The sequence below is a fragment of the Anabas testudineus genome, chromosome 3, assembly GCF_900324465.2.
Source record: "Anabas testudineus chromosome 3, fAnaTes1.2, whole genome shotgun sequence".
NCBI classification, from domain to species: Eukaryota; Metazoa; Chordata; class Actinopteri; order Anabantiformes; family Anabantidae; genus Anabas; species Anabas testudineus.
The window spans coordinates 4,749,975-4,762,873 of NC_046612.1; the positions used below are offsets into that span (position 1 = coordinate 4,749,975).

Consider the following 12,899-nt stretch of genomic DNA (forward strand, 5'->3'; position numbering starts at 1 on the left):
TGACACCTCCTGACCACCCAGAGCCTGTATCGTATGCTTCCTCACCACCAGTCATTTTACACTGCACCATTCTGTGCCGTCTGGCCACACTCTTCCCTACCAAAACATTTCAGTTACAAAATCAGCACAAGACGTAGTCCACCTGAGTGCTTATAAGCCACGCTATGTTCCTGCCTCTTCTGGAATTAAGTACACACTACAGCTTTTTCCATCCTTTTTGGGAAGTCTGACCTTCTGTGTTCCTGTCCTGGAGACAAAACCTGTTCATCACAATCTCATTACCTCTGTTCCCTTCACCATCATGTCCGTTGACATCTGCACCAGTCACCACTCTCTCACCTCTTGATGCTCTGCATCACATCATTTAACTCACTTCAGAGTTTCTCCTTTTCTTCTGACTCACATCCTACCTGTGAAACACAACCTCTAACAACACTGAACATAACACCTTCAGTTTCCAGCTTCACTCCTCCTCTATTTCTCTTCTCATCCACACCATGGTAAACAACTTGAACCCTGATCCTACACTTCTATCCTCTGTACCTTTCCACCTGGTCTCCTAAACACACAGTATGTCCACCTTCCTTCTCTGCATCATGTCAACCACCTCTCTAGTCTTCCCTGTCAGAGTCCCTACTATCAGTCCCACACTGTTGCCTTTCCTCTTCTCCCTCCTCTTCCTTCAAACACATCTTCCTCATCTCCTTCTTCAACCAACAGCAGCCTAGTTTCCATCAGTTGTTGTTGTTAACCCGGGCCGGTATGGAAGTTGTGTTGCTGATTTACATGTTAGGTTTGGTTACCCTTCCTGACACAACCCTCTGCATTAATCCAGGACTGGCACAAGATGACACTGGATTGTGCCGGCTTGTGGTTGCATTACATTTCTTAGAAGAATACAAGGGGTTAATTAGCTCAGAAAATGTGGCCTGTTTATGGTGAGTAATAAATGGATGGATGAGTAATGAAGAGTGAATGTATTTATATGTTGTGACAAGGTGCTTCACGATAAATTAACAAGAATTAGATAAAAGTCAGAGGGCGCTGTCCAACAAGTCCCAGTGACATCTGTGATCTATGTTGTGGAAGCATCAGTTGCCTGTGTATCAATACACAAAACTACGATGGTGATGAGTCCTGCGACCGTGCTGATGAACCTTGAACAGATGAACAGATCAGAAGCGCAGTCCTGCACCACTGTGTGACAGCTTCATCACCAACACTTAACACTCTCTGGATGAGGAGCATGTGTGGGGCAAAGTGATGTTGCATCAGCCACATATTTAACCACAGATATCAATACTTCCCTTCACAGAGACGTACTACTATGCCATCTTGTAGAATCTTTTCTCCATCAGCTCAGTCTAACAGTTTGAAAGCGCTCACATGGACAGCCAGCAGATAAGGTTTATTAGAACTTTTTACTTTCAATATGACAGGTCTCCATGTTTATGCAGTTTTTGCCTAATTGCAGTGTGGAAAACGCACTGTTGCAGTCATGTGGAAACATTAACTGTGGTGGAACAAATACATGCTTGACAAAAACATGTATAACAGGTTAAGACACAATTTGGTTTTAACAGACACAGTTTTAGATGTTTCTCCTGGTTAGGGAATTTAATAATGTGGAAAAACCCTCAGTCACAGACACACTGCTGTTTTACACTTATCTTATGTAGATATATACCAGAGAAAAAAAATATTTTACACAGCTTCTCACTGTCGAGAAGAAAAAACAGATGTTGGTAGTGTCACTTTTGATAAGTGCATATGAACTAAACATGAGTGTATTATCACTACATACAGTATCCTCTGCGATTCATCAGACAGGAAGAAAACACGCTGTGTCGACGGGATAAAGCTGTCATCACGCAGATTATGACGTCTGTTAAACTAAGAGTGTGGTCAAGTCCATGTATAACTTCATGTCACTGGGGTGGTTTTTGACACTTCACATAAAAGCAAAAAATATTTTATATGAAACAAGAACTCTACCTAGCTCTAACTGGCTCACTTTTACTGTCTGCTGTTAGCTTGGTTAAACGTTAAACTAAACCAGAGTCATAGTTTCTGAGGAAGCTGAATTCTAGTGTGCTGTAGTGCTTTAAAGAAAATAAAGCCACATTAAATAAAAACCAATATGATTAATAAAAACTAGAAAGCTATGAATTTAACCAGTCACAGAGAACACCTGAACAGTTGAACAAAATGAAACGTAATACAAATTTAAATGTTATTTACATGTTTATCTTAAGGATGTTAAGGGGATTCACTTAGTGCGCACATTAGTGGTGAATCCACAAAGACTGTAGCTGATTTTCATTTTGAACAGTTTATCTGAATTAAAAGTAGGCCGACGATAAATTTAAGTACACAGGGGAGAGCGCATATGTACAGCGTGTAGTGTGAAGGCCTCGAGAAAGCAGCATGCCAACTGGACAGAAGAGGCAAAAACCAGTACAAATACAATAAGCAAGAAAATCAGCCATCCACGAACGCTAACAGTCGATCAACAATTCAGTCAGTGAACAGTGGCGTCCTTTAATTGTTTGCTGCCATCTTTGCTTTGAGGCGGTTGATTTTGAGAGGGAGCAGGTCGACCATCTCCTTACTCAGCTCCAGCTCTGTCTCCACAGCGTGTGCAGCTGCAGGGTGGGTCTCACAATAGTCCACCACATATCTAGAGAAGAAGTGGAGGATCAAAGTGATCAGTGGTGAAGTTGGTTCTCAGGAAGTAAAAGGAAGTAGTATCACAGTGTACAAATACTCCAATAAATACAAATATGTTCTCAGAACGTTACTTAAGTCAAATTACAAAATAAATTTACTATAAATAAACAAAAATAATACTGATAATTACACAGAATGGCAAATATTCAGAATAATGCACATTATACTGTATTCTATTAGTACGTATACAGTATTTGTGTGATATTGTACTGCTACTGTACAATACAGTACTCCCAAGGAATGGAGACGCGTACTGGTGCTACAGTTTACTGACATAGCATCTGTAGCTGGTGAAAGATGGAGGTGATGCCAAGAAACACAGTTTTAGGTATAGTTTAAACAAATGTCCTTCAAATATTGTGTTCTAATGTTAATACCCCTGCTGCCTTTAACTACTAACTACATTAATATTAATAGATAAAATTAGGGCAGTAAAGAGTATAAAATATTAATAAATGGACAAATGTGTCTGAAAGCTGTACTTGAACAGTACATGCTCATAAATATTTTGTCATACAGATAAACAAAATGGCAGCTGGCAGCATGTAGACTGTACAGAACACCCACTATTTGATAGACACATTACTCTGACAGTCTTTCAATTTGCAATTTGCAAGTGTTTGGAAGTAACAGTATAAACAGCATAAATAAAATCTATTCGCATACTTGTAGTCTTCCAGAGATTTGCTGAGATTTTCCATCTGAACCGAAAGCGAGGAGCTTATCAGCCGACTCTGCAGTCGACCCACTCTGAAGCGGGCCACCAGAGCAGGTCTGAGTACATCGTCCTCCAGGTGTTCTGGAAACTTCCCCTCAGGAGAGCGCAGGGAGTCCAGGAACATCTGGAAGTACCTGAAGAGCAGAGTATTACACACACAGAGATGTAGATACTCAAAGACACACAAAGGTGCTCCACATATAAGTGTATACTCACTTGGCAGAGGCGGAGCAGAGATGGTTGAACTTCTTAATGGTGTGGTTATCCAGTGACTGTGTGTCTGCTTGTCTGTTGGCCAGTGTCAGTTTCAGATCCATCATATCACTGTAGGTTTCGGCCAACTCAAACATCAGCTGTCTGCGGATCAATAGGTAGTACTGGGAATTCAAGTCTGTAGAGAAACAAAGTCAGATTTAAGTATTGTGTCACCTAAAGTTTTTTTAATTATAAAAGAACTTTGCATTAACATTAGCTCGGTACCGTTGCAGATTGGCTCCAGCATGTCAACCCTTCGTTTGTGCATTTTGCAACGTCGCTCCATATCCTCTTCAAAGAAAGCCAGAGCCCTGAACAGAGCGCTGTGATCCTGCAGAATCTCGATGTGGTCCGTCACATATCCATCCATCTGATAGTACTCTTTGGCCTGCAAAAGAGAATGAAGGATGAAGAAACGATGACAACGAAAGAACAACCACAGAGAGAACAGCAGATATGATTGCAGTAGAGATGTCATTCTGTGTAGGTATATAACTGCAAAAAGCTGCGATGTACATGACAACATATTCTGTTTGTGTGCAGTTCGCTCATTATCTATCTCCCAATAAACTGATAACCATTCAGTCTCGGCTTAGACTCCAGATTGTGGAGTGAGGTCATGTGTATGGTCACGCCTTTCCTGTGTTCAGTGTTGCCACTGAGTCTCTAAATTTAGCGATATAGCGATTTATGAGACTCCTTGAGTAACGTTTTTCAAAAAGGTGAATAGAAACAGTTCTAGTGACTTTTTGGCCAGACTTGAACTACTTTCCTTGAGGTAAGTCAGTAAACTTAGTTCATGAATGTTCTCTCCTGTGGCTGTGACTACTTCAGACAGCGAGATAGAAGCATGAATAAGCTTATTTTTGAATTGGCCAAAACAACCAATTATTTATTTTCATTGTTTGGCCCTGTAAACAACTTCTCCTTTGTTTCTATTAAACCTAAATTAAATGTCATTTGAACCTATTTAGGTTTAATTTTAGTTTAGTCATAATTTGAGTGTGTTAACCCCAGTTAAGTGTGTGTGTATGTATGGTGTGTGTATACCTGTGTGACATAATTCTGTCCCACCAGGAATACAGATCTAGCCTCGGTAAAATCCAATGGGAACAAACAAAGTACCTAGATTTAAGGAAGCAGAGAGTTTGATATTACAGCAAATATAGTACTTGCACATGAAAACTTAACTAAAACATAACATTAAAAAAAGGCTACTGATGGAAACACTGTGTAAAGTAAAGGTTTTCTGTCACTACTGTCAGAGATAGTGATGATTTTGCAATTGCAGCACTAACAAATACTGCTAATACAAACCCGCTCTTCCACAGTAGCAATAGAATCAAATGTGTCCTCAGAGCCAAATAGCAGCGCACTCTTCCTGCCTTTCTCTTCCTCCTCCTCATCCCGTCTTCTCTGTCTTGTCAGCTCTTCTTGACGGTCAGTATCTAGCTCCCCGATGTTGTCCTGCTCACAAACACATGATACACAAACTTCTAAACACACAGATGTACAGATACTCCATACGAACAAACTCTTACATCAAGGTTTCATCATAACAAAACAGAGCAGTAACATTATGGACTTCAATGCTATGTTGCTATGATTTTTCTACTGATAAAGCTGAGGTTTTGTGGTTGGTGCTCTTTCATCGCACTTAATATTACTCAAGTCCAAGTCATAACACCAGACATTTTAAAAACAGCCACAAGCAGGCAGATTTATAATCATGCACTACCTCCAGCAGCTTCTTGGCATCCTGGAGGAGGTTGAGACAGTATTTAATCCAACATCTTGCAATTTCTGCTCTCTTCTGTCTGAGCTGTTCCCTACGTTCACACTCTGTCTCACCTGGGTCACACAAAATAAAATCAGCTTAAGATATGCCAGGAAAGAGGAAATCAATGGTATAAAGTATATACACATCTGTATGAAATAAGAGGGATGGGCAAAGGAGTAAAAAAGAGGCAGAATCAGCTGTACAAATGTAGAAACACTTCGCTCAGAGTTATGCTCTCTGTGACTCACTGAAGATAAAGAAAATACACCAATCATTATGCTTACTATGAAATGTATAATAATTAAAGGTAGATATTAAAAGTAGAGACTTACTTTCCTGTGCTGCAGCCTCAGAAGGAACCTCTCCTGCCAATCCTGATATGACAGTAGCTGCAGAGAGGCAATGTCTGCCTTCCATGTATTTGCCCTGAAAAAACACAAAACAAATAAAATACACCTAAAAAGCTGAAAATATTTTGGGTAGATCTGATGGTTTAAATCATCAAATGTTTTAATATATATAAATCAGTGTAAGCCTTACTTTAGTGATATAATACTGTGACAGTGTAGCAGCGTTCAGAGCCCACTCCATAGGACTGAACTGATTTAACTGCAACTGTCTCTGCAGGGTGCTCTGACAGTAGGTGGCAGCACGCTCAGTTTGACCTGGAAGATGAAATAGTTTATTTAATTCTTTATATTCTCATAGACAAATATAAGATCCCATTCAAAATCTGAGGATAAGAAAGATTTAAAAGGACTCCTTGACAGAAAACAGTGGATGTTCATAGATTCAGACTGAAACTGTATTGACCTTGTTGGGCTACATGTGTTTCTTGTCTGTCTTGTGAAGCACTTTGTAACATATGTTTAGAAAAGTGCTCTATAAATAAATGTATTATTATTATTATTATTATTATTATATAATTTTGAAAATAACAAATAGCTTTGACATGCATTATAAAGTAAATACATACAGCTCTATTAACCTGACTTAAACAAGACCAGACTTACCAATATTTTTATAGACTTGGGCAAGGTAATACATCGTATGCGTGTAGGCCAACTCAAACCTGGTTCAAAGGGACAAAAGGCAAGAAGCAGTATGAGAGTAGGCAAAGAGAAGTCTAAAAGTCTGGTTATTCGAACCTGGGGTTCCAGTTTTGGGGACCAAGGACCTTGAGGACCAGGTTTGGGAACCCTAGTATCGGCATTGATCCAGGCAAATTTAAACTGTTTGTGAAAGAAGACGCTTCCCATCAATGGGGGAAGTCACATTTTACCAGTTATTTTTTCATTCATATATTAACAATTAAATTTTTCATCTTAATAATATTGAATCAGGACCTTTATTATTTAGATTGAGATGTTCTTGATAACAAAGATATGTTTAATTAAGTAAGCTGTTATTTTAACGGATCTCATACAGATTTAATTAACTTTTACTGTAGGTACGTATCAGAGCAGACTCAGTATGTGCAGATACCAAAAGTAAAGTAAAGTAAATAAGATAATTCTCCATGTGTAGATGTGAAGGCCACCTCCTTGCAGATGTTGGAGTTCAGAGTTTACCTCTTGGTCCTCTCCTGATGTGTCAGCAGGTTTTCCTCAGTAGTAAAGTACTCTGTCATATCAGTAGGAGGACTACCATCCTGAAAGAAGGAAGCAAAACAAAAAGGCTGCTGATGAAGAGGATTTGGCTAATGTTTATTATTAAATTGTGCCACAGTCTCCTGCTGCAAGAAGTAAGATAACATCTATTTTCTTTAACGCATCAGAAAAAGCACGTAAAAACAAGATCAATGGTTTGTACACATATTTTATAAAAAGCACAACTATGCAATGCTATGCCTTGGTTCCAGAGAGACATATAGATTATGGTTGTATTATCCAAACACCAACATGTGTTGATGTTGAAACAAATTGAAAACACTTAAATAAATGTGCAATATGGTTCTTAACTGTCTCTGCTACAGTTTCTCTTGTCCTGTCAGCAGTAGATGTCAATTCAATTAAACAGGCACTCAGAAAACCAGCTTTACCTCCTTCATGTAATGTTGGTAGATAGATTCTGCAGTTTCCAGGTACCCCTGAGCCTGCTCCATCTCATCCCGGCCTGCCCAGAGGATGCCCAACTGGTTCTGATAACACAAACAACCAACACAAGAGTAGCATCAAGTGACCAGCATCACCCGATCATCTGATCTCCTAATAGAGAAAGAATAAATAAATAAATAAAATGCCGATAACAACGTTAGCTTAGCATGCTTCAAGCTAGCAGTCAACGTTACCCTGACATGGAGAAACAGCGACACGTTCTCAGACGACACTCGGCATCTCTCCAACAGCTTCATGCAGTTCGTCAGATGCTCCTGTCCGGCTGACAGCTCCTCTGTATCGACGTGGTTGACACCCAGATAGTACTCCACAGCCCCGAGTTTAGCGGCCCGCAACCCGGCGGGCGAATCGCCGCTGAAGCCTTGACCGAACCCGTCCAACTTCTGCCCGTCCACCGGCTGCTCTGTCGGCCGTTGGTCGGCGCTCTCTGCGCCGCTGTCCTCTTCCCCTTCGCCGGCTTCAAAGCTCTTCAACGAGCAGTATATCTCCCTGAGGAGCTCCCTGGCTTTGTACTTGGACCGGAACGGATCATTTTCTGGGTCATTTCGTGATTCCACGTCTGTAAGGTGTTGGGCGTTGGTGAATTTATCGCAGACAGCTCTCCACTCGTCAGTGTTGACGGCCGCCATGTTGATCTTCTTCTTCTTCTTCTTCTTCTTCGGCACTTCCGGAGTCCTTTGTGTTGCATCACTGCCACCTGCTGCAGCGAACTAGTCATCGCTCTCAGCGCCCTCTGTTTTTAATCATCAGTTTACTTTTCCATCTAAAACCAAATCACTTACATTTTTACCCAATATCTCAAAGTCAGATTTTAGTTTTTTTGCTGAAATATACATTATTTAAATTCTCCCTCCTGTAATGCATGAATAACTTTTATAGGACTCTTAGCATGTCTCTGCACTGTACATTTATTTGTACCTGCTGTACTGACCACAAAAACTCACTAAAACCAAACGTCAATACTCACTTGTTTGATTATACACACATATACGTGTTGTTACAGCCTCCTACCGCCACTGTATGAACTTCACTCTTGCACAAATCACACACCGACCAAGTCACTTTGTACAAATTTTTCCTCATTAGTATGAACAATTAACTTCTTTTGTGTGTACATTATCATACCAATTGTTAAAAATTAATTACTTCATACTTTCCTCAAAGTAACAGTAATGATCAGTGGTGATTTATACTAAATTACTACTTAATAGTACTATAACTACAACTTTGAGGTACTTGCATGTTTATACTTCTTCTTACCTTCAATCACATCATTTCAGAATGAAAATACAGCCTTTTCTACACAGTTCTCATTGCTACAGCATGGTCACAGTGCTTTGAAATCTGAGTTCTTGCAAAACTTCAGAACATACAAACATAAAACGTCACTCATTCGGTTGTGTTCAACGTGGTTGTAATCTGTTTTTATCAAATCCAGAGAATCAAATCATTAAATCAGGAAAAAATAAAGTGAATTATACATTGACAATAAATGAATGTGAATGACACTTGACAGCACACAGTACAGGTTTAGTCAGCAATGACAGAAGCCTCTTGTCGTATGGGATTGTAACCTTGTCTCAGCCTAATTATAGAAATTTACAGCATAGGCAGATTTACTACATAAAAAGACATACACATTATGTATCTCATTTGTGTAATATATAAACTGAATCCTCAGGCATGCTCCTTTCACTGTACAGCTACGTATATATCTTTCTCCAGGGCTGAGCAAACAGACAGCTTAGCTCTCGTTGTTTAAGTAAAGTTGAATGAATGAACGTCAATATGCTTAGCTGGTGATAATTTGTTACGGCGTGGACATACTTGCACATTAATAAAGTGTCATTAATATTTTAATTACAGGAAATGTTTGAAAGTAATAAAATATTAATGCTGATGACCTGAGATGAGATGTTAAAGGTGAAAGATGACTGTTTAATCCTAGTGTGAAACTGTGCAAAAGCCTCTGGATTCAGTGTGCAAGGCAGCTGTCAGGCTGGTTAGCTGAGTGTACATTTACCCAAATTAAATTGTTGTGTATCATGTTAAATGTTGCACAAAAATCACAACAATAAGTCACAGCAGTTAACCTTAAAACCTGGAAAGCAACTGTATAGCAAAGTGACTCAAACTGCATAAGACTGATCTATCACAACATCAGGTTAAAAAAAAAAAAATTTGTGGAAGTGCAACAGTTTCAATAATTAGTTAAAATGTTTAGATGGATGGGTTTTCAATGTCCTTTTTAGGGGTTTGTTGGCTGTTGTAGCAGCAAGTCGTCACTCTGCAGTGAGTGTTCTGCCTCTGCTTCGCTCTGCCACTAAGATTTCATCTTCTTCTCCATGCTGAAACAATAAAGAAATAGTCAGAATGCATACAATACCATTTTAAAGCCATGGCTTAAATATGAACTATTTTCAGCTCCAATAACTTTCCTAAATTTCACTCTCACACTCATTAGTAAATGCAGGCAACTTTAAATTACACTTTCTCCATCAGAAATCATGGTTGCAAAATAGGAACCAGGTTGAAAATAAATGTTAAGACAGAAACACACGTTATTTGTTGTTATCACAAATGGCAGAACACGCAAGAAAGCAAGTGTTTTGAACACAGAAGCTTTACAACAAACCACATTGTATAAATAGTAGCTTCTCAATCCACTATTACGGAAATGATATGTAGATATAATTACATGAGTGACTCAAGGTGGCATTCGTAACCAGCTGGATGAAATATACTGTACAGGCCGGCAACTGTTTGACTGCACACTGTGGCGTAACACCACCAGACAATGTGTAATTATGTGAGGCCAATACTAGTTTTATATGATCTGATGATTAAAACGACAAAACACAGACTAAAATACTTAATATTACTTACTTGTATTTAATGAGACGACCTCCCTGGATTAGCTGTGCTGTCTCATTGGTAATGTGACAAGCAAACAGTAGCCAGTTGCGCGGCTGAACCTTGTAAGCAAACCTCATGAAGAGCAGTGAGTAGCAGCTGAGAGCTAAGAGAAAGAACAGCAGACAATCGTCATTAACTTAATTGACAAAAACTATCATGACAGCACTGTTTATGTTTAAACTGCATAATACTAGACACTATTGTTAAAACTGAAAATATAAATCATTATATGTATAAATTTCTTAATAAACTAATAAGACCTCAACTTACTACAGAGTATAAATTACAACCTTAACAATGCTAATGAGAAAGGGTAGGGGTTTGTATGTACTGTGCATTTGTACATCTGTGTTAATCAGTGTGTGCGTCTTACCAAAGGTCATCCTGCCACTGATAATCTCAGGACTCTTCTTCATATCTGTGATTGCGGCTATAGGCAAACCCCAGTTTGCTACAGGACCCCAGAAGTGCTGTAAATGTACACACAATGTGACAATATATAAATGACAAACATTTGAATTATACAACTACACAACAAATATACTGAGGGAGGAGGAGGACTTACCGTGCTGTTTGTTTTTTTAAATCAGGGACACATAGGAGAGAAAAGAACACAAATACAGATAAGTGGTGGTGATGATGATATGCCACAGCTCACACACATAACTGCATCCTAAACAAATTACTTTGACAATTCACAAATGACAAGAAAAATAATACTTAAAGAATTCAGGCTCAAGGTGAGTACCTCAGTTTGCATTATCTTCACTGGATTGAGTTACAATGAATTAGGTTTTTGAATTCGTATGAATATTTTGAGAATTGGCAACAACCACTTTCAACATAAGCTGATAAACATATTGATTACTGTAATAATCAATAAGTAGCTACACGAAAACAGAACACACCACCAGAAACTGTCTTGTTTTGTCAGAAAGTTACACCAGTTGTGGTGGAAAGGTCATTAAAGCAATCATAATATGTGCCAAAGTACCTGTAAGGAATCTGATGACTTTCTAATGTATTTTCACAACGTGACAGACAAACTCTTCAAAAAAGAACCCAGAGATAACCCCCGTTTATCTCTGACAAAGGTAAACAAAGGTGGCTTCTTGCATCACTCCAGGACATTTCAAACGTTGCTAATCTGTGGCAAGTGCACACACCACAAGGTACACATTAACTAACGTCTTGACAACATGTCAAGAAATGACAAAAGTTGATCTCTCTGCTTGCATTTGACTCTAAAACGACACCTGTCACAACTTTCTACCTCAATTCACAGTCAGAGCAGCTCACAAGTTATAAAGTTAAATCATGTATTGGTCATTTTGTTTTTGGGTGTTTCTAGGGGAACTTGCAAGATCCCTCTCAGGCAATTTAGTATGAAAACATAAAGAACAAGTTCCTCCAGTGTGGTGCTCTGCATTCACAGCAAGCCCTCAGAAAACTGGAGTAACAACAACTCACGCTAACTTAACGCTAAGTTACCTCTGCGCTACAAACACAGAAAGCACGTCCTTGACATTTAGCAGAGAGATCTGTGCCGATACTCTTACTACGTAACAACACACATATTGTTCAAATATTTTGAATTTTTATTAAAACGTTGGTTTTAGAGACCAGGACGCTGAACTTCGCCAACTATTAAACATTAAGCTAGCTAACGTTACCAGGCTGTAACCTAGTCACCCAGCTAGCTAGCTACATTAGCATGCATGCTAATAAAAATATACCTAGCCGCTTTTAATACATACCTCATCAAATAATCCCTGAACTCTTTGCTCTTCAGGTGGTCAATAGCTTTCTTTGCAATTACCCCTGCCATGGTTAACTGCTGTGCTGGCGTCTGTTTCAGCTGAGAAGAGGAGCCTTGCTGCGCTGAAGGGCGACTGGAAGCTCGGCTCAGAGGACGACCTCGACCATAACACTGGAGCGTCTTCTTCTTCTGGGGACATCAGCGGCAGACTGGACACAGTGTGCACGTCTTACTGCTCCCCACAGGCCAATTGCGGTATTACACCTGTTACTACCAGGCTACTTCTACTACACTACTACTTTTTGCAGGTTTAAAATATTATAAATCTTATTATGTAAAGTGGCTAAAATCAACCGCACCTTTACCGGCTACTTACCATTTTTGTTCCACAGGATTTAGGTAAAAACACATTTTCACTACAATTTTAATCTCATTAGCAACAATTGAATTTTGTTTAAAATACACAATTTTATTTGTACTTTCATGAAAGATTTATAGTTGGCTACTTGAAACACTTCTAACTACTACTACGTAGTGGTGGCTGGTTAATGCAATGTCCACTTTAAAATATCCTGACAAGAAAGGCTAGTTAAGCTAATTAATATTAATTTACATATTGAAAAG

General features: G+C 39.1%; 2 protein-coding genes across 3 annotated transcripts; both read right to left on the minus strand.

The window, feature by feature from the left end:
* Positions 1-1,389: 1,389 nt before the first annotated feature.
* On the minus strand, positions 1,390-8,229 carry kifbp (kinesin family binding protein). Its single transcript, XM_026378890.2, has 13 exons — positions 7,774-8,229; positions 7,525-7,623; positions 7,055-7,134; positions 6,497-6,555; positions 6,024-6,148; positions 5,816-5,909; positions 5,442-5,554; positions 5,021-5,170; positions 4,754-4,828; positions 3,929-4,091; positions 3,665-3,839; positions 3,397-3,582; positions 1,390-2,680 (listed from the first exon to the last, which is right to left on the minus strand). The coding sequence occupies exons 1-13, from the start codon at positions 8,227-8,229 to the stop codon at positions 2,542-2,544; spliced, it is 1,914 nt and encodes a 637-aa protein (XP_026234675.1). The 3' UTR covers positions 1,390-2,541.
* A 768-nt stretch (positions 8,230-8,997) lies between these two features.
* mpc1 (mitochondrial pyruvate carrier 1) lies at positions 8,998-12,469 on the minus strand. Of its 2 annotated transcripts, XR_003299919.1 has the most exons (6): positions 12,274-12,469; positions 11,082-11,085; positions 10,890-10,986; positions 10,487-10,619; positions 9,428-9,948; positions 8,998-9,396 (listed from the first exon to the last, which is right to left on the minus strand). XR_003299919.1 is itself a non-coding variant. In XM_026379075.1 (5 exons), exons 1-5 carry the CDS (start codon positions 12,342-12,344, stop codon positions 9,924-9,926), a joined length of 330 nt encoding a protein of 109 aa, XP_026234860.1. In that variant the 5' UTR covers positions 12,345-12,469; the 3' UTR covers positions 8,998-9,923. The 2 variants fall into 2 exon arrangements, 1 of the variants encoding a protein (XP_026234860.1); XM_026379075.1 differs by having other exon boundaries at positions 8,998-9,948.
* Positions 12,470-12,899: the final 430 nt, after the last annotated feature.